This window comes from Hippoglossus hippoglossus, chromosome 11 (assembly GCF_009819705.1).
Source record: "Hippoglossus hippoglossus isolate fHipHip1 chromosome 11, fHipHip1.pri, whole genome shotgun sequence".
Taxonomy (NCBI): Eukaryota; Metazoa; Chordata; class Actinopteri; order Pleuronectiformes; family Pleuronectidae; genus Hippoglossus; species Hippoglossus hippoglossus.
The window spans coordinates 11,285,124-11,310,331 of NC_047161.1; the positions used below are offsets into that span (position 1 = coordinate 11,285,124).

General features: G+C 44.3%; 1 protein-coding gene across 1 annotated transcript in view; it reads left to right on the forward strand.

Annotated features, from left to right (window-relative positions):
- ctnnal1 (catenin (cadherin-associated protein), alpha-like 1) overlaps positions 1-25,208 on the forward strand; it is a 47,440-nt gene that overhangs the window by 19,320 nt on the left and 2,912 nt on the right. Inside the window, exons 2-16 of the mRNA XM_034600043.1 lie at positions 8,074-8,263; positions 11,438-11,625; positions 12,791-12,910; positions 14,226-14,315; positions 14,574-14,744; positions 16,057-16,257; positions 17,368-17,454; positions 17,775-17,933; positions 18,424-18,516; positions 20,520-20,670; positions 21,693-21,730; positions 21,825-21,875; positions 22,195-22,349; positions 23,102-23,150; positions 23,743-23,799. Coding sequence (XP_034455934.1) covers positions 8,074-8,263; positions 11,438-11,625; positions 12,791-12,910; positions 14,226-14,315; positions 14,574-14,744; positions 16,057-16,257; positions 17,368-17,454; positions 17,775-17,933; positions 18,424-18,516; positions 20,520-20,670; positions 21,693-21,730; positions 21,825-21,875; positions 22,195-22,349; positions 23,102-23,150; positions 23,743-23,799 — 1,800 coding nt within the window. The remainder of the gene's footprint in view (positions 1-8,073; positions 8,264-11,437; positions 11,626-12,790; positions 12,911-14,225; positions 14,316-14,573; positions 14,745-16,056; positions 16,258-17,367; positions 17,455-17,774; positions 17,934-18,423; positions 18,517-20,519; positions 20,671-21,692; positions 21,731-21,824; positions 21,876-22,194; positions 22,350-23,101; positions 23,151-23,742; positions 23,800-25,208) is intronic.

Consider the following 25,208-nt stretch of genomic DNA (forward strand, 5'->3'; position numbering starts at 1 on the left):
TGAAGGGGTCAAAGGGTCAGAGGCTTTTTATATGAACATATTTTTCACCCAACCTTTTGGAGGTTACCCACAGAAACTGACTCGTTTCAGCACCGTAATTGTTACACAAGTAATCATTGTGCTGCTATTGATTATTATTCCGCTGTTATTTCTTTCACCTCTTTGTAAAAAGGCCTTGACTGTGCATCTGTAAGAAACTCTGTATCTGTCATTCAGAGTCACAAGTCCCGATTGAGTAGTTGGTTATAGCAACCTAGTTATTATTCCTCTGTGATAACCTTCCTCTCCGGTGTATGCCGTGAATTGAACCTGCCTGTCCACAATATTCAAATGTCATCGCCGATCGCTGAGCCAAGGCTCGAAGGCCAAACAGTGCCCTTTTCCAACGAGGTACAATCTGGTTTAACATCCAAACGCATGCATCTGCTATAGCCGGTATATTGTTCAGGTTGTCTTTACAGTCTACTAGCCCCTCTCTCTGTTTGTCTGTGTGTGTCCGTGAGCCCAAGAGCCTGCTTTGCACACCCCCACTTCTCTCTGTCTACCTCTATCAGTGTCCTCCTGCCCTTCTGTCTCACTGGCTGCACGTCTGTTGGCGTACATGAGCGAGTGGGCTAAGGTTTGTGTCATGTGCTCGTCTCTTGATCTGTGTAACCTTTGTCACATTCCACCCTCCGTCTCACCCACCCAATGTTCATTGTGTCTGTAGTGACTCAGAGCATTACACGGATACAAAATGCTTTTTTTTAAAACAATAGCTTGACACTTATTTGCTCCCCTGCTTAGAGTTAGATGAGAAAATGTCCCGAGGATACAGGAAAGAAATATTAACTAACAAGCAGGTGAACCTTCAGGCAATTTAAAATATGAATAATTCAGTACAACAGGCAATGGTATCGTTTAATGATTTATTAAACGTAATGATATTAAATTATTAGTTGAAATAATAAGCTTTACAGCTCTTGTGTGGTAATGAGTTCAGTTTTGCCATACTTTGTGGGGATTATAAATTATGTAAGAACTAATAATAATAGGATTTTGTTCTTATCCCACCTGACCAGTGGGATAAAAAACACGAGTTTAACCTAACACATTACCATTGAAAGCAATTATAGTGAATTGATATCAAATTAATGCTGCAATAATTGTGGCAAAGAAGAGGAAAAAGCAACGTTCTCATGCAACAGCAAAGTTCAATAAAAGGCCTGGATGGAAAGTACATGGAGATGCTTCCCTTCAGGCATAAATACACAAGAATGCAGATCTGTTTGTTGGCTCCGCTGCATGGCCGCCAGCTTGCCTGTCAGTTGGCCTCTTCCCACATCCATCACCTGCTCTGTGCGTTGTGCCCCTCTCCCCCCTCTGCTTCTTTTCTTTGGAAATCAGTTGCTATTATCCTACTCATCCTGTGGCTGTATAGGCACTCACCGGTTCAACTATCCTTTCTCTGGAATTATCTGCCTTGCCGCGTAAAAACCATCTGTGTTCAATCAGTTCACAGCGGCAACTACTACCGCTGCCAATTCACTGCACTCTCCACCTTTGTCCGTGGGAAATTTGCTGTTTGTGTGTGTGTTAGTGTGGGTGGGTCTGAGGTTAGCGTATGCACGCAGGAAAGAGGGAGATAGAACTTGGAGTTCACTAGTTGGATGCAGCTTTTAAATGTCAGGACTTTGGGCTCCTATCAGTGGTTTGCGGAGCTTTTGCAGGCCCTCAAATCACACTGATCTGAGGTCAGTTTGTCTCAGGATTAGATTTAGAGGAGTGTGATATTGGTGCTTTCTGTGTGACCCCCACCAGTTCGTTACAAGCAAAGTCTCTCTGTACCGATAAGACTCACTTCCTCTATCACTTTATATCCTTCTGTCGTTCTGTCTTCTCTCTCCACACACACTTACCACACTCTGCTCAGCTGTACTGTCTTACAGACAAACTCAAATCATTTAGTGCACAGAGAAACCTTCACGAAGAGAGGTGGATGAAGGCAGGAGACGGAAGTCACTAGGGAAGGAAAAAGAGGGATGACACCAGATACACAGTGAGAAAGAAACAAGACAGGATAAGCTGATGTCCCTTTTCTCCTCATCCTTCTGCATCTGCTCTCCTCCCAACTCCCTCATATCTCTTTTCATCTCCTTGTCTCGCGTCTCCAGTCTGGCTGTTGACCGGCACCGCATCAAAAACCCGTCTGATCAGGCCAATTCATAAGGAATTTGCTCTCCCATTAAAGTGCATGTTCAGTGCTACTTTCATCCCTTTCCTCTTATATTTTTTTTCTCCTCCTGGTCCCCAAGCCAACAGCGAGCCGCATCTCGCCTTACATCAATAAAGGCCAAATAGAAACTCTGCTTTTTTCAAGGGCACCACAGTTCAGACACTCTGCAGGACAAAAATATTGTCTGGAAACCTCCAGGAGAAACACCCCATGGAGAAGACAAACATCCAGATTATCTTTCTTCTCCCTGTAACAATGATCCCACACTGGTGACGGACTGGAATGAGAGGTGGAAGTTTTTCTTTTTCCCTGTTTGTTTTAACAAAGTGATCCCTGCGCTGTAGAATGTGTGCAATGAAAACGACAACGTGAGGTGCAAGGAAACGGGAGGCTCGTAGAGTTACTGGGGATATACTGGAGAATACGCAAAATTATTGTGACAGTTTTATCTTATCAGCAAGAAAAAACGACCAAAGTTAAACCTCCCTTTTTAGTTTTTCTCTGCCTTGTAGCCGTTTCTCCACACTATCCAATTATTTCCTGCCCCATACACAAAACATTTATTCAAACACATTCATACAGCAGGACTGCAGCAAAGTAAATACTTAAGTCTGCACACACACACACACACACACACACACACACACACACACACACACACACACACACACACACACACACACACACACACACACACACACACACACACACACACACATGGGATAGACAGAAATGAGACAGAAATGAGCTGTGCTGTCACGATAGATGGATGGTTTACATGGAAATCCTTGTTGCTGCCTTGTAATGGATGAATGATGAGTTCCTTTGGTTGGGTTCTGTTTCTAATCTAAAATATCGATTCAGTCTAAGTTCGGTTTGAGTTGTTCCTCTCGCCAGCAGACCAAGTAATGCTTAAAAGGAAGAAGAGTGAGATATAAATTAGACAAATAAGCCAGGGCAACATTAAATCGCCAACCAAGCAATTATCGTGCTGAATGTTTACAAGGTGTGTTAAGTAGAAGCCCCCTCTGGCCTCAAGGATGAGCTTATCACACTCACTTGTATACGTCTCTGGCCTCGTTAAGATCTGAACAAATGAATGGCACAAATTTGCCATTGGAATATACATGAAAAGAAATTAAAACAGGCAGAAAGAAAGTGACTGATAATAGCAAACTTTCTCCCAGCGTTGCCATTCAGTGAGACTCAATCAGTAGCCATGGGAGGCGGCCACAAATGTTTCCAGCTTTTGTTACCCGCTGATTTATGGTCGGTCACTGTGTCCTTGAGGTGTTAGTGTAGATTTCCTGCTCCCCAATGGGTGGGCTCTGTTAGTGCATTGTGTTGCTCAGTGTGGGCCGTTGATGTGGTTTTTATGGTATTGTGATCGTCCTCCTAATTATGGAGAACAAAGAGATGAGAGGTGAATGGTTTGGTCGACTGGTTGGGTTCCGGGGGAGAAGGTAACAAGAGGGAGATGGAAGGCAGAGCAGCTCTGAGAGACTCATCCACTGTGAAGAAGCAGGGTTTTCCTCTCAATCATGTCAGATCATGTGATAAATTTTTCAAAGCAGTAAACGACAAATGGGCCACTTAACAATAATATACTGCCATGTTTATTCCCACAATGCCTCCAACATTCATCACACTAGAAGGCACATTAAATTGTTTCTGTGGCCAAGTCGAGAGCGTAAAGTTTTATTAAGGTGGTGGAAGCATTCAGCTTGAAGTGACAAACCAGTTGGAGGCCGACTTTGCATCCAAAGCCACATTTGTGCTCGTTTCACGGATTTCATGTCACGTATAAATCCTCTGTGGCTTCTGGAGGCTCTGAGCTCGATGCTGTTTGGCTGGTAATGCTCATTGGCATTCAACCACCGCCGGTGTGCACCAGAGCACAGCAGCATGTTATGGAGAGAGGGGTTTGTTGAACAGAGAGAATGAGTAACCTGCAGCAAAATATTAGAAAATATACAGCTAAGCTGGGAATTGAAACTCTTTTGGACTTTGTGTCCATATAGAAGAACTGAAACTGAAAGTTGGCAGCCTGGTTTCCACATTCAGTGATTCAATACGTCTTGTTTCAAACACTATTCTCCACTTTTTTTTTGTTTATTTCATATTTCCATGTGATTATGATGTGTATTTTACATTTTAGTTACTTACTTTTATTTACTTTCTCTGTTTTTTAACCCATGTAAAGTGTCTTTGAGCATAGCAAAAGCTCTATATAAATAAAATGTATTAGTATTATTATTGTTACTTAGGCAAACGTCTTGTATAGCTATTGTTGTGTTGACGGCATTAAACATATGTGTAGTTTGGCCTTTTTTGCTTTCTTTGTTTTCTCGTAAACAAAGTTTAGATTCAGTAAATCATTGATAACACAAACATTCCTACACGGTACTAGTGGTCAAACTCCACATGTAACTTTTTTAAATAAAAAAAGGGGTTTGTAGAAAAAGGCTTTAAAAATTCATATTTTTGGGTTAAAACTTAACTTAAAATCTGTGATTCACTGACAATTGTAGAATGAATGTGCAGTTTCCATTGTGTCTGTATAATGAGGCTGACACAAGTTTCGTTGATACACACAAACACAAAGTCCTGTCTCATGCGATGGCACTGTATCAATATTATGTTCTCTCCACCCTGCTCTGTTCCTGTTTGCACAGCCCAGCAAATGTTCCCACCCACTGATCTCTCATGAAGGAAATCCCAGGCAGTGGTTATTCTCTGACCTCTCTCTCCCCCCCCCCCCCCCCCTCTCTCTCTGTTTATCTTTCACAGACACACTGTCCTAAACTTGTTAAACTAACCTCAGCCTCCTCAGCTGTTGCAGTGTAGGAGTCTTTTTCACACAGGAAGATGTGTAATTAGGTTTTCTGTTGGTGTCACTTTTGACCCTCTTCTGTTTCCCTCTTGTCCACTCGTCACTTTCTCTTCCTCTTTTCCTCTTGACGTCTGCTTCAGAGGGGCTGGTGTGTGTATAACTACGCTAACTACACACACGCACACACACTTAACGGGCAATCTCAACCCCCACTCTTACAATATTATTGTTATTCTCTCACTCGCTCATCCATTCTCTCTCTATCTCACACACACACACACACACACACACACACACACACACACACACACACACACACACACACACACACACACACACACACACACACAAAGGTAACAACGTCTCGACTATAGTGTTTCTCGCACTCTAACACCATTACAACCAATTTCACCAGATTTTAAATGGGAGCTGATGCTTATATTAGAGTTTAAAAACATGAATGTATAATTTATACGTATTTCAGTCAGGACCACTTTTGTCAAATCAACTTAATTTGCCTCTGCATAAGTTACGTTTGGTGGAATGGCTCTGTTCTGACCTCACTGCCCTTCCACTTGCATATACGTGGAAAGCCTGAAAGCCTTAGACTCTCCCTCCTTCCATTTGCCTACATGGAAAGATTAAGACAGGGAGAGCGGCAGCAAGACCCCCAAAGGGAACAGAACAATGACAACAGAAATGATACTGAATAAATCAAGCGCAGCATGAAAAAGGGTGGAGCTGGGTTGCAAAATGGCTTACAGAGGATAAAATAAATAAGGCGCCTTGTCTGAGCTTTGCCTGAAAGTGTGGAAGGGAGTCAGCTGAGCCGTCAGCTGATGTGGGCTGGCTTTGAGATCAGCTGCATCTCAGACACTGTTCCTAACATTGATTGACAGCAGACTGTATTTACCCAGTGTTTTTCATCACAATAAACATACAATGCAAATACAATTTGAAATGGTTTTAATAACCTTTGGGAGTTTTACTGCGGTTTGCTGTGTAACCATACACCTGACGCTTTGCAGTCCATTTGTGACTTGGGGTTGAATCATGTTTCAGAGCGCCCTCATCCCTTCTGTTCGACCACATAATGTCCAATCAGCCTGCGCTTGTCTTTTCTGAGCAGTATCCTCCTCCTCTGTGGGGATGAGTCGGTGAAAAGGAGCGAGCTGGCAGGAAGGGAAGCTCTCATACTAAGATAATGAAGACCGAGCGAAACATTAAGTGACGAGTGACGGAGCAAAACAATGAGCACTTTCAGGTCATCATGGTGCTGCTGCAGAACAATAGTCTGCCGGAGAATGGAGAGCAGGAAAAAGCCTTTATAACTTATTTCAGTGCATTAGAGAAAAGAGTTGTCATAGTGAGAGGGAGACAAAATTTTACTGTCACAATATACATTTTGCGGAATTATTGCCGAACAAGGCTTTTCTTTTTCAAAGCAAGGCAATCTAGAGATACTTGATGAAACCTTTGGCGAGGCGGATGTACTGTTTTAATGTGGTTCATGTCTTAAGAAGTTGGAGGACTAATTCAAGCTGTAGCATTTCTTTTTTTAACAACATACATTTATCTCAAGACACTTTACTTTGAGAAAATCCCACAATGAGCAAGCACTCGGTAACAGTGGGGAGGAAAAACTCCCTTTTACCAGGATTAAACCTCGCACGCAGGGTGGGCGACCATCTGCCGCCACCAGTCGGGTTGAAAGGAGAGAAATGGGGGAGAGAGGAGAGTGAGGATAAGGAGACAGGGGGAGTTGTGTAACTGCTCTTTTTAAACACAGTCAAACTAGTTGATAATAATGGCAATACTAAAAAGGTAGTGGTGTGATCAATAATAACAGTAGCAAAGATAAAAACACTAAAATATAATCATTTTCACGCCGCCATCTGAAGCCCACAGCTGTAAAACAATCCGCCGCTGTCCCAGATACACACACACACACACACACACAGAGGCAAAATCCATAAATAATTGATGATAATTGGCTCATCCATACATAATTGATACTTTCAATTACCACTGAGAAGCCCCACCTGAGTGTGTTTCTGTGTACACAGCGGTGGACTCTCACATAAACAGTAAGTCACACATGACATGAACGACTTCTCCCATCTGCTGCGTCTCTCGCTGCTCTTCCACATGATTATTCAGAAATATATTGTGTGAGTGATGTTGGGTGGCTGTCTGTGTCGGGGACGTGCTCTCTCTCTCTCTGTCTGACACACTGCAGGTTACTCACATGCTCTACATCTCCCTAAATGTTATCTCCACCTGTCGCTGCACTGGCAGGAAACCCTTCTCTTCTTCAGATAAGCAAATGGAGTGCACGCTCCAGACTCACTGTGCTTCCTTATCGGGGATGTTCTTCAGAGGAATAACAGCATATTTTCAGTGTTGTGCAAGGAGTCATGATTTTAGTTTGGCAACTAGGCAACTTTTATATTTGTTTATCTTGCCTCCAGGCTCAGAGCAATCAATGGACACGTGACTTAACCACGCAGCAGAGAATACCAGAGATGCTTCTTACTCCCTGTGGGAAATTCTAACCGAGCCTATGAGAACCAATCAATTGTTTACCAAACAAAAATGCCAAATATTGTCTTGTTCCAGCCTCATAAACGTGTGGATCTGCTCTTTTTTCTGTTTCATGTCATTGTGAACTGGATATCATTATTTTATTTGGATTGTTTCATGCGGAAAAAGGCTAATTAAAGCCCCCCCCCCCCCCCCCCCCCCAAAATCATTATAACAGAATAATAGCACAGTGTGCATTTATGTATGGCCTTATAGCATTGTTATCAGATTCCATTTTTGGAAACCCACTTGTACATTTTCAGTGAGCCACATCAGTAAAATAGGTTTTTATTTTTGAGTTTCAAAAAAAGGTCAATGCGGCTGTTTTGTGATTCACTGAGTTTCATTTTTAAAAAGTCCAAATAATGAGTTATGAGTTGTTTTCCTCAGACATAAATAACGCCCTGCGTGCCCCTTTGCTTCTTTTCTCACATTCCTGCAGATCACAACTCTGATCAACCATAAAGACAAGCCAAAGAAGTCTGAGCGCACCCTGGCAGCCATACACAGGGTGGGCCAGGCAGTGAGCGTGGCTGTGGGACGCTTTGTTGCTGTCGGGGAAGCCATCGCCGGCGAGAACCAGGAGCTGAAGGATGAGATGGGTCAAGCCTGCTTCGAGGCGCGCAGAGCAGGTATGTTACTTTGCCTTGATCGCATTACGTACTTGACATTTTACTGAACTGCAGCATTTTTAACACACTGTCAAGTGTTTTCCCGGTGGCTCTTATTTTGTGATTTTATGCTGCAAAAGTCTGTGAGAGCTCATCATCCTCAAGGCTTCTTCACACTGCATCCGGAGCGTTCTGCGGCTTTATGACGTCCAGAACTTGCCACAGAGGGAATTAAAGCCGGTTGATCACTAGGATTTAAGTTATTGTCCCCTCATCTGTGCTTTTTTTGTTCCGACAAACTGTGACAGTTTCATAAAGCGTGGGACTTCACCTTCAGGCTTCACGGTGTTATCAAATTTGAGCAAACTTCGATTAGTCTGGACAGCCCGGTTGTCAAGCTGTATTACACCAGGGGACCTCAGGAGTGCTCTAAAGACATTGTTGTTATTAGGTTGGAAGTACAGGCTGCAAAAAAAGAACACAGCTTCTTCACCCAAGGGTGCCGTGTAGAATGAGGGGAATTAATGTGTCCGCACTGAGTTGGAAAGCACTGCATAATAAATTCTGATAGAAAGGTTCGTGGAGACTTTATGCACCAGGCTTTTGGCAAAATTGAAGGAGCTTTAGTTTTCCTAATATGCACCGCCTCATACATTGCGTCTGTGTTATGCAAAGAGGAATAAATCCAGGGTAGAAACTGAGCGAGAGAAAGACGTACAGAGAGTTTCAGGGGCGAGGTAAACAGTGACAACCAGGGTGAGGAAACAAGAAAGTGTGGTTCACTGTTTCAGGGATGACTGTCAGGTTTTACTGAACCTGAGGTAGAGGAGGTGAGGGCTTTGTCAAATACGTGTTTCTTTTTCTGTTCAGAAAACTCTTCTTTGTATCTCGGCAAATTAGTTCGTATCAGGCAAAAACAATTTAGCCTTCTTCAGAGCAGCCCGGAAACAATATCACTCCGGATAAGAATTTAGACACAACACTGTGATAATAGGTTTGTGTTGTGGGGGAACCAGTTTGTGTAGCAAAGCGTTTAATCCTTGCACAGTGCTAATTTGTAAAGACGGCTAAAACCCGGACAAAGAGAGTGCTGGTGGGAGGAGGAGGAGGGGAATGGACCGATGAGAAAATGTGCCTGTGTGTGCATATGTCAGGCCAAGTGGAGTATATGTGTGTTTGTCTGTGTTGCCCACTGTGACTAATTTATTCCACCTCTCACTTTTCCTCCTCGAGAGGTCTTTTCACAGTTTTCTCTTGCACTTCTCCCGACAGAAACTGTCTCCTGATTTATTTTTTCAATAACTTTTTGGGTGTCATCTCTGTCCATTTAAAAAAGAAATTATGGAGACATCTTGAGAGATAAAAGAGAGAGTCTTTTTTAGATTCTTTTAAATCTCCAGGAGAGAGAGGGGCTAGTTAGCGAAGGATTGACATTTTCTCTAATACCTAGCTACAGGGAGAGTTTAATCAGGCAGGCTTCGGCCTTGTGCGCTATAATGAATGAAATAAAGGGAGGCTGAGAGCACTAGTTTAATTAGATGCTACCCATCATCGGAGCGGTGCAGAGATCCAATGAGGCAGGTCAGTGAAGGCAATCTGTGTTGGATCTCTGTCTCTGTCTCTTTCAGTCAGCCTCTCGGTGTCACTCTCACATTCGCGTGCTTTCCGTATCACTCTCTGTTTCTCGCTCAGAAAGATTCACAATGCCAGGGACGGTGATCAGGAACAAGATGAACCCATAGCAGATGCAGTATGTGAGTGTTTAGATGCTGATGAACATGTGGATTACACATTCCGTAAATAGCTAAATAAATGTCCTGTAAGGGATTTACCAATACATCAGGGATTAGTTTCTCTCGAGTACAGAAAAAGTCTAATTCATCTCAACTGATACACGATTTTCCATTTAGAAGCAAAACAGCTTTTTATAAATGACACAGAGGTCCTGACATGTGGACAGTAACTAAGGGACCAGTGGGATTTCTTGTTTTTTATTTAAGGTTATGAAAATCCGTGCACCATACGATTCATAAGGGTCGGTGGCGGGTATTGGCCAGGGTTGAGCATGGGTCAGGCCTGTGCTTTCCACCCTGCCAGTGTCATGGGGGTGGTTGGGTGGGGGGGTGTGTGTTTTTAACTGTTTAGCAGAGCTGGCACCGAAAAGCAGCCTGTCGGATGCAATCAGTTCGCCGGCACTGCTTCTTTTAAAGGACCAGCCAAACCAAACAGACAGCCGGGCTGCCTGACCCGATAGAGACCCATCTCCCCGTCCCCCCTGGCCTTCTGAGCTCTATTCTGAGATTTCTCTCTCTTGCGCTCTCAACTCCTGACATTTTCCTCTTGATAGGGACTCTTCTTGTGATGGATTTTCAGCCAAAAAAGGACTTTGCATTCTTCCCCAGACTTTTTCATTTGCATATTCCTTATATGTATGAGTTTGCTCAACTGTGTTTGCCAATTGTGTCTGGCATGTTTGTCTAAGTTGTGCGCGCCCCCCCCCCCCCCCCCCCCCCCCCCTTTAAAAGCGGCTCACACCACCCAGATAGCATGCCAGCAGTGTTTGGGTCAGGTTTGCATAACTGTCATACCACTGTGCTGAATATAGGACTGTTTCATTCCGTCCAGGACAGTGTGTTCTCCCAGAGGTGAAGAGTGGCAGAATGGAAGAACATTGTGCCAGAGTGTATTCTGGAGTCTGAACTATAATAAAGAGCAAAGTTAGAAAATCCTCTTGACCACCCAGTCCTTACCATTTTCTGCCTCCACATCTCAGAGGCAGCAGGCAAAGCAAAGTAGCCTGGAGGTCTTTCTGCCCAGACACATCCTGCAGCTCTTGCTGGGGCATCCCGAGGCACTCCCAGGCCAGATGAGATATGTAACCTCCAGCATGTTCTGGCACCGCATCCCCAACTGGGAGAAGACTCGTTCTGAATTGTCTTGTGGTTTAACCGGAAAGTCTCAAAACAAAAGTAATTTTCCACTTTTCAAACTGAACTTATAGGTTCTCCCCAAACTGCACCATCTCCCTCTCACCTGCTCACACCTATTTGTTTGTTCAGCAAGCTGAGAAACAAGCCTCTTCTGCAGACTGATCTCATCTGGCTGATTTTTCTTTTCTCTCTCTCTCTCTATATATAACGCGACCACGAAAACCATTGCTCAGCAACACTGTATCCTTATCTCCCCTCTTTTCAGGTGATGCCATAGCCCAGCTGACAGACGTGGGATTGGTGCTGCCCACCCAGTCAGACGGATGTGTCACCGTGTTCAGTGATAGGACAGGGATGGTGAAAGCTGCACGCTTGCTCCTCTCTTCAGTCACTAAAGTGCTGGTGTTAGCTGATCGCATCGTTATCAAACAGATAATCACGTCACGGAACAAGGTGAGACATGCAAATGTAGGACTGGTGCCGACTTTAAGGATTATGCATGAATTCTCTTTTTCAAACTAAAGTGATCTCTGCCCACACGAGTGTTCTGGCTCCGTTTCAGCCCATCCGGACTAAATTGCAGTCCTGGTGTTTTCACACTCAATCGGGGGCCAGCAGCGTTTCCAATGTCTCCATTATAGCTGCTCTAAAAATCCAGGGTTGTGTGGACGCCAGGCGTATCCATAGCAGAGTTGATGTAGTAGCATGGATGTAGCCCCTGCACACACCTAGTGGTGCACACACGAACCCACACACCTTTGCAAACCCCACTCCCAGTCCTTTATTCCCTAATAGATAAGCACTGGCTCTTTGAGAGAGCACTCTGGAGGTAATTGAAGGAAAGCAGCAACGAAAAAACACAGCCAGAGAACGTCCCTCTCTCTCTCTCTCTCTCTCTCTCTCTCTCTCTCTCTCTCTCTCTCTCTCTCTCTCTCTCCCTCCCTCCCTCCCTCCCTCCACCTCTCTCCCTCTCCATCGTACCTGCGGATGCTCTTAGCCAGACTCTGACTGTGATATGGATGTTGCTGGAGACTGAGCCAAGAATGGAAACAGGGGACCTAATAATGACTGGTTAGCCTCGTTTGGACAGGCAGTCAGCAGCCCCCTGTTCTCCATTACTGGCAAACACAATTACATCTCTTCCTCTTCTTTGTCTGGCGTGGAGCTGCTGCGTTAGTGCTGCCAGCTAACTCCCCCCCCCCAGCAGCTAAATTAGCACCTTCATGGACTGCTATTAACTGAAATGCAGGTTAGGAACTACTAAATCTGCTAGTTTTATTTTTAGGGTTATCACCTTATGTTATTGCATCACATTAAATCACACTGAGCCTTTAAAGCAACACTATGCAAAAAACGTTTCTCTCCAATATTGAGAGAGGAAACTTTTAATATTTCAAGACCGAATCTAAAAGAAAAACTGAATATATTAGCATAATAAATGTTGTTCTTGGCTCCGTCGTAAAGTAAAGATTCACTCTTGGAGTATAAACATGTTTATGTATGTTTTTGGCTGGTTTTACACCTTCTGCTGAAACCCTGCAACATCAGAAAGGACTTGAAGAACACAAACCATATGTCGCTGTTCACCGCACTGCTCTGATCTCCCGGCTCCTCGCAGGTCCTGGTAACCCTTGACCATCTGGAACGAGTCAGCACCTTCCAGGAATTTGTTCAGATTTTCAGCCAGTTTGGCAACGAGATGGTGGAGTTCGCCCACCTCACCGGAGACAGACAGAACGTGAGTAGCATGAGAAGAAAAGCCAACTCCTCTGCTTTCCTGTGTCAAGAGGGTCAAAGATGTGTGTGTGTGTGTGGTCTAACTTGGCAAAAAGGCTGCAGGTGGATATGATGTGGTTTATGAACAAACAGTAATTTGTTTATTCATGCAGATGTAAATCATCTAACAAGCAGTAATTTTATGGATATGATATTCTGCAGGTGGTGGAATTAGACTGCGAAACCGAACTTGAACACTATCAATGTGCAAGCGAACTCAGAACAAATCAATAATTCAAGCATCAAATATTTACACTTCCCAAAGACATCAAACAGTGGCATGACAGGGTTTCTCCCCTTGTTTCTGCAAAGTTACTTACTTCTCTCTGTATCTGTTAGTTTTTGCAATTCATGTGTCAAAAACCATTCCTCGAAGATTGTCAACATCACATTTCAATGTAAATATGAGCTGACCTGTGCTGTCAGTTGCCCATTTCCTCGGCAGCACATATTCTTTTTTAGCAAATTTGCAAAACAAAACTTTTGCCCCTATCTTCAGGAAAACAGTCTTCTCAACTTTTTACTGTCAGAGGCTGCTAATCCCACTTTGATGCATACATCCAACCACTGCAGCTAAAGCGCTTTGCCTGCAGAAGCTGATGTAAAGTGCAGCGGCTGCGATATCTAGACAGGGAGGGAGGATCGACCATCCCTCCTTCTGAATTTCACCGGGGCTCCTGTTTTGACACACACATCACGTCTCTTTCTGGCGCTCCACATTGCAGCTAATGCTCTCTCCCTCTCTCCTCATTTGCCATCCTGTTTTCTTTTTTCTTTTTTTTTTTTACTTGTTGTTTTTGTATTCACTCCCACTCATGCTCCCCCTTTTAGTAAATCTACCATCTTCATGTATTGAAAGCCAGGCAAGCACAGAGGCAAAAATAATGACAGATAATCACATCAGCTTTTTAATCTATGGAGAAGTGCCGGGAGAGGAGTTGATTCAGCTGCCTTTCCAAATCCTGTATCTACCTAATTTGAGCCGTCTATTTCTGTTGGGAACACAGGGAGAGGGATGCAGCCAGTCATGCACATCTTCTATCCTATTCTGGTAACTCCGCTTTTGATTAGATTACAATTAACCGAGGCGGTTTAATGTGTGAATACTCTCTGAGAGGAATCTGTGTCCCTTCATACCAGCATGAAAGAGATTGATCAAATACTTTTGATGTTTCATGTCCCTCGGACGGACACCCTGAGAGTTCTAAGAAGCCGTAACTGGAGTAAAGCCACCCATTACCATCTGGTGTGTGCGCTTGTGTGTGTTTGTGCGGCAGGACTTGAAGGACGAGAAGAAGAAAGCGCGGATGGCAGCAGCCAGAGCGGTGCTGGAGAAATGCACCATGATGCTCCTCACAGCCTCCAAGGTAAACTGCTGGTGCGCCAAAACACTGGACTCCTGGGAGAAAGGGTTATGGATTGGTTAATTTAAGATTTAAGATTTAAGGCCTTCTCAAGTGTGTTCAATGTCAAGTGTTCACACACGCTGCAGCCCAAGTCACACAATCATAAAAAAAACAAATGCAGTGAATAATGCTGGTTGAAAAACATGAAAGATGATGAGAAGTTGAATAGAGTAGAAGAGGCCACGAGCTTTGACATTTCACATTGAATTCCTTCCGAAGACTTGCCTGAGGCACCCAGATTGCGAGTCGGCGCGCATCAACAAAGACGCAGTGTTCCACCGAATGCGCTGCGCCCTGGAGCAGGTCATCGAGATAGTCACGGAGGCGCGGAGCTGCGGGGAGAACAAGATCCTTCCTGCCAGCATCTACAACGGCATCAAGGACTTCAAGGTAGGATCAGAAACAAGCACTGGTGAAGAAGCTGATGTATGAGGCTCGACTGACACGCGTTGGCCTGGGAAGGGGGAGCTATGGTCCTATGGTGGGCGAGGCATCACACTGAGCAAGTCTTGTTTTAGCTGCACAGGAGCACAAATGAGACTAAGGCTACATCCATAAAACCAAGTTAGAACTAAAACGATTTGTCCACACAAGCGTTTTGGCTCCCTATCAGTTTTGACCCCCTTCCATACCAACACGCCTAAAACTGCGTGTCACGTGACCACTCACATACACTGGGCATGCACGAGAAATAGCTTGTCTCCATGTAAGCAGTTGTATTATTTAAAAATTTAGAATTTAACTGCACAATAGCTGTTAGCAAAGAAAACAATGTCAGCAACGCTTGTAATTGATTTCCATGTTGCGTTCCACACTGGTATCCGAGGTTAATGTAATTCCGGTTTATTTTCCTCCGGAAAAAGGACATTATGTGATAGGAGCCTGACGAATCAGCAAAAGCTATGTTGTGACTGAAAAGATCCAGACAGCAAGAAGTTTGTCTACATCATCATTTCCAAACATCTCCATTTCTGCCGTTTCAGACTCAAACGCGGCCCCAGAGTTGCAAACCTAAACTGGGACCAGCAGCGTTTCCAAACTTCTCCATTTTAACAGCTCTAAACTTCAACCTGTGTGGACACCAGACAGATAATGTGTTTTCACACGTAAATGTAGTAGTGTGGATGTAGCGTAATAGAAAGACTAACTAAGCTGCAGATGTGAGTCAGCCAATCAGCATGAAGGATCAGACCTAGTGAACCTACATCACATCTTCTCTGTCCTCAGAAATGAACATTTGTTCAAAAAAATATCTTTTTCCATTGAGAGGAAAACAGAATAAAGTATGATAATGAAAGGTACTGGAGATGCTTATTGTTTTTAATAAATGGCTTTATCACAGTTAATGGCAGAGTTAGGTTAAGCTCATGTAAACATGTCATCTAAGGACACATAAGCCGAGACCATTACTCAGGCAAAATGCATTAGATTTTATATTTTATAATTTCTATTTGAGTTCCTTTGACAGCCCAAGGTGAATCTAAGGTGACAGCCAAACTCCACACTACTTGTTAGTTAATAATGAGGTCAAGTGCTTAGGGATAATGAGATTGTAAATTATGCTTTCTCTCCTCAGCACATTAGTTAGTTAGTAAAGCTCTAGTGTGTCTCCCCCGTCGTTTAAATCCTTCTTTCACTCATTTCGCCTCCTCCCCTCCCCTCCTCCCCTCCTCTCCTCTCCTCTCCCACCCGTCTCATGCAGTCCAGTGTGGAGTGCCTGCGGGAGAACCTGTACTCCTCATCACCCCAGAGCGTCGGCAGCCAGCTGGAGGCGTTGGTGGAGCGGACGGAGGATTTCACCGACTCGGCCTACACCAGCCACGAGCAGCGGCAGGCCATCCTCAGCGTGTGCCAGCTGGCGCGCCAGGACACTCAGCAGCTGATGAACGCCTGGATTGAGGCGGTATGTTGTGCACGTGCACAGACGTACACACCTGGACGGGAATTTTCATAAAAGCACATGCTACCGTATGGAGATAATTATAGGTACCTCATCTGTTAGACACCTGTGAAAGGAGAGTCTGATAATAAGACGCACTTAAGACCCATCTGAGCAAAGAAGACACACACTCACACACACACATAAACCCATACAAACCGACCCACACACATTAAGCCTCCCTCTCTTGCTCCCTCAGCCATTTCTTTTGCCTGCTCACTTCCTCTTCACTCATCCCTCCTTGAACAACAGAGCATAATAACCCACCTGAATAACAGATTTTTTTTACTAAGGCTCTTTTGGCTGAGTGAGAAACATCACGTAGTGTTTCATGTCTTGTTACCATTCAGCAGAATCTCCTTGGCCTTCAGAACTAATGGACTTATGAAACACAAGTCATTATGATGCAGTTTCTCCTTGCAAACTTTTTTTTTTCCCCCGGAGTGCTCAGTTACAGGGCAGACGCTGCTGCCACATAATTGTACAGTGTTACCTCGTGTAGCCTTTGCAGTTGAAGGTCATTGGCTGGTTTTGAAAAGGCCAGAACGCTGCAGTGTTCTGAAATTGCAGAGAAATTTCCATGTGCAATTATTCATTGTTTTGATTTGATTTGTTCTTTTGCTGCGCTTTTATTCCAATGATTTGCTGTGTTTGGCATTCGTTTGTTTGTCTCTAAGTTAGCAGATTTACACAGAAACTATGACAGATTCCCATAAAAGTTGGAGGAAGGATGCGGTGTGGATCAGAGAAGAAGCCATTCAAATTCTAGTGCGGATCCAGGGATGTTTTATTTTCCTAAACATTGCGAGATGATGTCGTTTTTTGACATTTTCACAGATTGTCTAGGGAATAATTCATGGTTCTTGAAGAAAGTAAAATCAGGCATATTTAGTGGGGGGAAAAAAGTGAAAAACCATAATATTTAGACTGACTTAATTTGCCATTTAAGTCGTTGTTTTAATCCCTTTTCGTAATCTTTCAGATAACTGTCTAGGTTTGTGTGTGTGTGACTAGAAAACCAGAGTGTGTCTCATGCTCTATTCTCCTCCTCTTTTTTCCTTCCCACCGGAGCAGCAGTCTGTCCACGCCAAAGAGGCCACGGAGGACATGGAGGTGGCCATCCTGAAGACAGGCCAGAGCGTCGGTGAACTCAGACGTGAGGTGAGCGGCAGTCCGTCTCCGCTCTACATGGACTTCGTTAAAAAAACAAGATATCTGATGTGGCTGTCTCTCACTCGCTGTTCTGCTCCTGTAGCTGGTTTCCCCCACTTTTCTTTTCCGCATCACTCTTCAGCTCACCTGCTGCTGTTTTCTCTCTCAACTCATCACGTCACTCCATCACCTCTGCCCCAATTGTTTTTTCCCTCTGCCTCCTAAAAATCTGCCTCCTAAAAATCTGCCACCCTCATTCATACCTCTCTGTAACTCCCCCTTACCGTTATTCTACAATTTCATCTGTGATTCCTCTTCTCCTCCTCCAGCTCCATAAAGTGGCCGTCGGCCGTGCCTCGGACCTGCTGAAGGTTCACGGAGAGCAGTTGCCTCTGCGGGCCCTCAAAGCCGGGGGGGCCGAGGGAAACCTTGAGACAGTGGCGGAGTACTCCCGCACGCTCACCGAGCAGAAGGAGCAGCTGGTGGAGGTGGGCAGAGGGAGCAGGGAGGCAGTGGTGCCACTTTGTAGAAGTGCTCAGCTGGTAAAAAAAAGTAGCAGATATTTTTTTTCTTTCTTTCTCCATACCTATAGAAGTTAACATTCTTGAACAAAATAGGGGGAAAAAATCGTGTTCATCTTGTTGCAAAGCTGCTGAAAACACATTGAAATGCCTGTGCTGCCAGCATCGTGCCGCAAGCACTTCTTTATGCAAGCAAGCACATCGCGCAGGAGCTGAATGAGAATGTAGAGTACACTTCACATCCTCCACCAAATGAAACATGTGGTTTTATTATGCAAATACCGAGCTGAAAAATGCAGCACACGGTTTGTCGTGTCTGCGCTAGTGGCCCTAAGAAACAAAAAACTATATTATATATATTAATGAAAAAAAAGCTTAGGTGACATTGAAGCATTAGTGTAGCAGTAGAGGTAGTAGATTTATTTTTTATTAATCTTCCTCCTTTATTTCCCTCCAGACCTGTCGGCTGTTGTGCCACGTGTCTGGGAGCGAGCCTCTGGAGATCACCTGCGTACACGCCGAAGAGACCTTCCATGTCATCGGTCCACAGGTAACATTACACCTCCGAACATCTCCCGTATGGATTGTTGTTTCAGGTGCGTCTTAATGTCATGGCCCATTGACTTGATGTGCAAATACCAGCTAACAGGGGGAAAGAGGAGAGGTCTAGAGAGGCATACGGATTCACCTTAATGAAATTTAATTTAATTCAACACCTTTATTGCATGTCAGCGGAGTCGAGCCGTTCACACGCGGCGGTCTGAGAGTGAAATGGAACCCGAGCGATATTCTACACAGAAAATAGACATATTACCTCACGTCTGCTCTGTTTACCTCCTACACCTGCCGTCCATTCAAGATAATAGCCGAGAACGCACTGTCCACATCGTCCCCCTGTCCCACATCTAATTATGTTTGCGCTGTGGGAACCATCCATGCCAGTAATTATCCAGCAGTGTAGAATGTTCCTGTCCTGCGGTGCGAATGTCAGGCCCCGCATGATTCTGCAGTAATGACTCCGCTCCTAAGTTCAAAGGTCAATCAATCAATAATTCTGCAGTGTAGGGTGGCGATGGTGATATCTCTCTGTCTGCTCAACGTAATCGAGGGTGGCCCAGAGGGTAATTGGCTATTAAATACTACACAGCGGGGGGGGGGGGTACAGTGTGTGTGTGTGTGTGCTTGCATGCGTCATTGTTTGTGTGTGTTAGTTTTTTTTTGCAGATTTTATAAGTTATGCAACAACTTATATACAACTGCACATGTACACATATGGTAAATTGACTGTGTTTATTTAGTGCTTTTCTATTTAACACACACAAGCCACATTCACCCATTCACACACACATTCATTCATTCATACTATATGCTGCTCTTTTTCTACCACACACACTTTGGGGATCAGTATGTTGCAGAGGGATTCTTCAGAATGCCTACTGGAGGAGCCGGGGATCGAACCACCGCAAACCCACTCTTCCTCCTGAGCCACAGCCGCCCCACATATGATGATCATACCACAATTCTGTTATCAACCATGATTCCTTTATTTAGCAAAACACAAAATAACAGATGGCCGTGTCTCGGGAGACAGAGCGGGTCGTCCTCTGACCAAAAGGTCGGGGGTTTGATCCCCGTTTCCTCCAACCTGAATGCTGAATTGTCCTTGGGCAAGATACTGAGCCGTGAATTGGAGATAGAAAAAGCACAGTGTATAGAAGCACTGTATGAATGTGTATACAAATGGGGGAACGTGACTTGTGGTGCAACTGGTTTGAGTGGGCGATAAGACCAGAAAAGCTCAACATAAACTAAAAAGATGACTGCTGTGTTTACAAACTTAACTGCTGGGAAGTCTAAACATAGAATACATATGAAACTGTATATTTGTAGTTGGAATAATTCCCCTGCAATATTTTGATGGAGGGTTAAGCTTTGTCATTATTAATTATTAACAGGTAGCATTTGACCGTAACTCACAGCAATGTAACATTTAAGTTGCTCATTCATCAGGGTCATTTTAGTTCCTATCTGCCTTTTTGTTTTATGGTGAGCAGTTGTGTGTGTAACAGTGATGGTTGCAATGAGCGTGTCAGTGTGATAGAGGCTCTGATCTGAGCCCCACGAGAGGGAAGTCGGCTATTTTACTTTCTTGCTGGTGTTGATTAAAGAAGATTATTCAACAGAAGTGTAGCCCTCTCATTACACACAGACCAGAGAGACAGGAGAAAGCTATTCATCAAGGAAACAGGGATACAAAGCTTTTAACATTGCTAATAGACGTATTAATGACTGAGGTTTAGTTGTTGTCAAGTGTTAGTGCCTGTATTAAGTGAGCTGTTTATGAGCTTGGGAAGAAATGCAGCTTCCAGTTGCATCTAATTGGATTGAAAATCAACACGGCCGATGTCCTAGTTTCCCATTTTCAGGCCAAAATTACACCTCATGCTGTTACTCTTCTACTTCCGCCTGCATAATGTTTTATCTCTGGTTAAAGACAAACCCAATTTAAAGATTCCTCCTTCTCCTGTCACAATCTTTCACACTCCGGCTCAGATCATGTCGGCAGCCCAGACGCTGGCCCTCCACCCGTCCAGCAAGATCGCCAAGGAGAACCTGGAGGTGTTCTGCGAGGCCTGGGAGTCGCAGCTCTGTGACATGGCCCTGCTGCTGAGAGAGATCAATGACGTCTTTGAAGGCAGACGAGGTTCGCTTTTGTTCAATTAATGATGCTTGGGTGCGTTGGGGGTGAGTCGGGGCTGGAGGACAGACGACACGCACGCGCTAGAAACTGTCTTTTGCAAAGAGTGAGAAGCGGAGGTGAATACAGGCCGTCTTTGGCATTTTACCCTGAAAGATTTCACCTTGATGACTAATTTTGCAGCTGAAAACCTCAATAACCTTAATGAGGGTTCAGGTTGAGGCAAAGCAAGCAGCATGAATAGATCTTTCAAAATGAATCATCACAGTCTGTGGGAGGTATTTTGTCAATGCCATTTAACAACTGTGCATTCACGCCTCCTCTGTACTTTCACTCTATTAACTATTGAGCCAGTTTACCTGAAGTGTCCAAGTCCTGCCCAGCTCCTCTTGAACACTCACAGGCATAGAATCAGACAGAAGGTACACTTACCTACCCACTCAAGCCGATGTAACTGTGTGTGTGTATTTGCACCCACCGTTACGTTTGCCCACATGCAGACGTTTGTGTCAGGGAGTGTGAGGTTGAAGGGCTTTCACACACTAAGTCTGAGCCAGTGAGAAGCTGTTCTGGCGTATTTTCAAGATGTGCTTCGCCCTCACGAAGGTGGCTCTCACGTTAAAGTGCAGTAAATATTATGAAGTGCAGCTCAGCGGGTGAAAGGCTCACATCCATCACACTGTTGTTTCAGCACGAAGCCAAAACGCTCTGTTCAAATGTTATATGGACACTGAGGAGGAATTTGCTTTAATTGTTTTCTCCTAATCTTCCCCCATGAACATGACAGAAGAGTTTACTGTGTTTGTGTTTCTACGAAAAAAAAATGTGTCAAAGGTTGACGATGATAAAAGCAAAACAGATTTATTACCATAATTACTGAATAACAATAATTGCCCACACTAATTATCTGGATACACACAGGACACAAGGAGAAATAATAAAATTCTAAATTAATTCAGCTATGATTAAAACATGAAGTCATTATTTTAATTTTTTTTAAATGATGATCTTGAACTCTCTCTTTCTAGGAGACAAAAGACCTTATTTGTCACTTCCCAGACCCGGGGTGAGTATCACACCACACTTCCCCATGAAAAATTACAACCATCCACTGCTTTGTAATCCTCCAATTAACGCCATTCCTCTCTCCCCCCCCGCAGAAACACTTGGCTAACTTGAAGACTGCCAAGGCTGTCAAGCTGGATGCGGAGGTAACGTGTACCGTGAACTCTTCTGGCCTTCAGCACAATACATCACGTCACGTCTCGCGCCCCGTTCTGACAGCGGTATTTTCATCTCCGGAAACTCTTGTGTCACCCGCCTGAAGAATTGATGGCGTTTGTAATGTAACAGGCTGCGATTTTCACCCGGCCGGCAGTTTTCCCACGCTGCACCACAGGATGCGCGATTATGCTGATTTCAGACGTTCTGAGGGTGTTAACAGATTAAAATGACCTCGCTGACATCCATTATACTTCAGTCTTTAACATAGGAAATTACATGTGTGTGTATGTGTGTCCGTGCGCGCAGGAGCAGACAAGCATGGCCAAGCTGGGACTGGAGCTCCGTCTGCTGTCATCAGACGTGGACACAGAGGTGGAGAAGTGGGAGGACCAAGAACATGACATTGTCCGCCACAGCCAAAGCTTGGCCAGTATGGCCTACAACATGCACCTGTTCACCAGGTAGCCTCGGTAGCCACACACTACATGCACAGTCACCCACATGCTAACAAACTGTTTACCTATGGTTACAAATAAGCTTCCTCGTGAATCTGTTTAGAAGCTCAGTGGTAGTGAGACTCTCAGCTATCAGCTATTAGCATATATCAGGCGTTGTCTGTGATACTGAAAACATTGAGATTCATCTAAGTCAGTGGTCCCCAAACTTTTTTTTGTTTTTCCCAGACTGAGGGACACACACACACACGACATAACAGGGTATTGTTTAGTCCTGTAAATTCAGTATAACCACTTTCATTTCATTACATTTTTGTTTAAATTAGTTTAATTAATAGGCTGTTAATATAACCGTCTAATAAAAACAGTGCAACCCCATCATTTAGTTGCATCAATGGGAGCCCTGAGCTTGTTTCTGTGCAACTAGGGGCGATAGGAGATAGTGACAGTCTCTCACCACATACTAGACACGGGGGGCTCGGTGCATAAGAGTCACATGTCACAGTGAAGTCACATATAAGGTGATGCTCATCCTATTACTGAGTGCAGGTTTCCTTTTCTTTGAAGTCTCGGGCTCTGCTGGCTGTGCATTTTGTCCGTGTGTAATTTTAAAATAATTTGTCCGTTATATGCAGCACGGTGGACCACTGATCTAGTTACAGTTTGTGTTGATTGCTCCAGATGTTTTCTTCTCCTCATCCATCTCTCTCATCCATGTTTCCCTTTCTCATTTTCTGTGTCCCATATTGATTCCCCAGAGGGGAGGGGCTGCTGAAAACAACACTGGATCTTTTTCATCAAGCCGAGGTACGTACATCCGTATCCGCTAATCTCCCCGTCTCTCCACCTCCTATTCTATTTTTTCCCTCTTGTTTCAACAAAGCTGTAAACGAATGCATCTGTTGTTTCATTACACCAAAGGCATACAAGGGACTGGTAGAACAATAGGTTAGTAAATACCAGGCTCCCGTCACTCACTCCCATCTTTCAGATCTAACAGAGCATGACAAGGACTTATCGTCACGATGGAAATTCAGTGCGGTATTTTCCCTGGCAGCCTCGGACACATGGGGTGATAACAAGCAAGGTTGCTCGGGGGGGGGTATCCTATTGAATTGGGATCATTGCCAATAATGTGCAGTGCTTTGTAGAATCGTGGCCGAAATATGTCAGCAAGGATTTATTCCATTTGCAATGGAGCGAGGGAGATAAGAGAGGAAGAGGAACGAGAAGGGACGGAGACGGGAAGGCATACAGATAAGAAGCGGTGAAAAAGTGAAATCATAATATTTGCCAACTGTGCTTTCTTGCTATTGAATGGCTTCCCGGTTTTCTGGTATTTGTGAAAGTTGTTTTGATTTTCTTTGTGTGTTTTTTTTGTCTTTGACTCACTCTAAAGGTTCTTTCTGAAGAGGGGCTCCAGCTGTGCTCAGCTCTCCGCACGTTTTCCACTCAGGTATAAACTAATGCAACGAATCAATCTCTCCTCGTTCTCTCTCTGCACACACACGCGCACCCCCACACACACACACACATGCAAGCACGCACGCACACTCGCACACAGTTGAGCCTGGTTTACCAAATCACAATCCACTCACGTAATACCTTTCCCAAATATCTTGGCACATTACGCACTTTAGAAAAAGTCTTATGTGTAAAGACAGAAGATATGATACTTTTTATTACTAGCAGTGAAATAATTAGAGTGTAATATTGAATATGAATTTAATAAAAGGAAGAAAGACTTGTTTTTACCCAACATGCCCCTGGTTCTCTGCTGGAATCGGCTTAACTACAGAAAACTGATGGGAAGCTGCAGAATTCAGCATAGAGGTAAATAATGAGTCAAACCAAAGAGAAAAGAAACGGTTTATTTTCTTTTGAACAGGCTGAACTCCGAACCCATGTTTATGCAGACACAGACACACACACACACACTGGCACCTGTGCCCTGCATCCGTGTTACGCCTCTGACACAAACACACATCCATCCTCATCACCCACTCTGGCATGCCACGGTGCCAGGGCTGCCGTATAAATCACACGGAGAGAGCAGGAAATTAAGGCTGTCGCGCACTTGCACTGTCCTCCTCTTCCTCCCGAGTTGAGACCCAGCAAACAGACGTAGCCCCGGTGTCTTCCTTCCTCTTGCTCTCCACCAACTCCTTCCCAAAGTCCTCCAGTTTTTAATTAAATGGCCCCTTTTGACAGCCATTAACGACCGCCATTTATCACCGCCGTGTCTGTGGGTGTATATATTTGTGCACATGTGTGGAGGGGAAGAAGGTGTGGGAGTTGACTGTGACCGCCCAGAACTAATTCATAATCAGGAGGCCCGGCTCTTTAACTTGTCTCACGCTTTCTGATTAATTACATTAAACAAACTTCCACTAATAAAGTCCCTCTGTCTCCCTCCACTCCCGTACTTATCCGGCACTTGTTGCATATCTGTGTTGCTCTCATTGTACTTTTCATGCAAGTGAACATGAGCGTCTTAATTGAGGTTTTATGTACTTTTGTCAGTCATGAGTAGTTCTACTCTGAATAACGGAGCTGGCGTTTTTAGGTCATTTGTGGCCTCGTGCACGCATGTAACCGAAGTAGATTGATGGCCCCCGTGACTCAGAGCTGGGGATTAACTCGGCTGGATAACAGACTTAAGCAGCGGATCATGACCTGGCTGTTTCTGGTGGATTACATAAAGCAAGACCAGATTTTAATTTATTTTATCCTCATTTTTTTCCTTTTTATGAGGCTCGATTTGTGTTTGACCAAGATTGCAAATCCAGTCCAGCAAATGTATCACTGTCTGTACATATTGAGCCAGTGTCTGTGGATAATATCACCATAAACCACCTCTGCTGT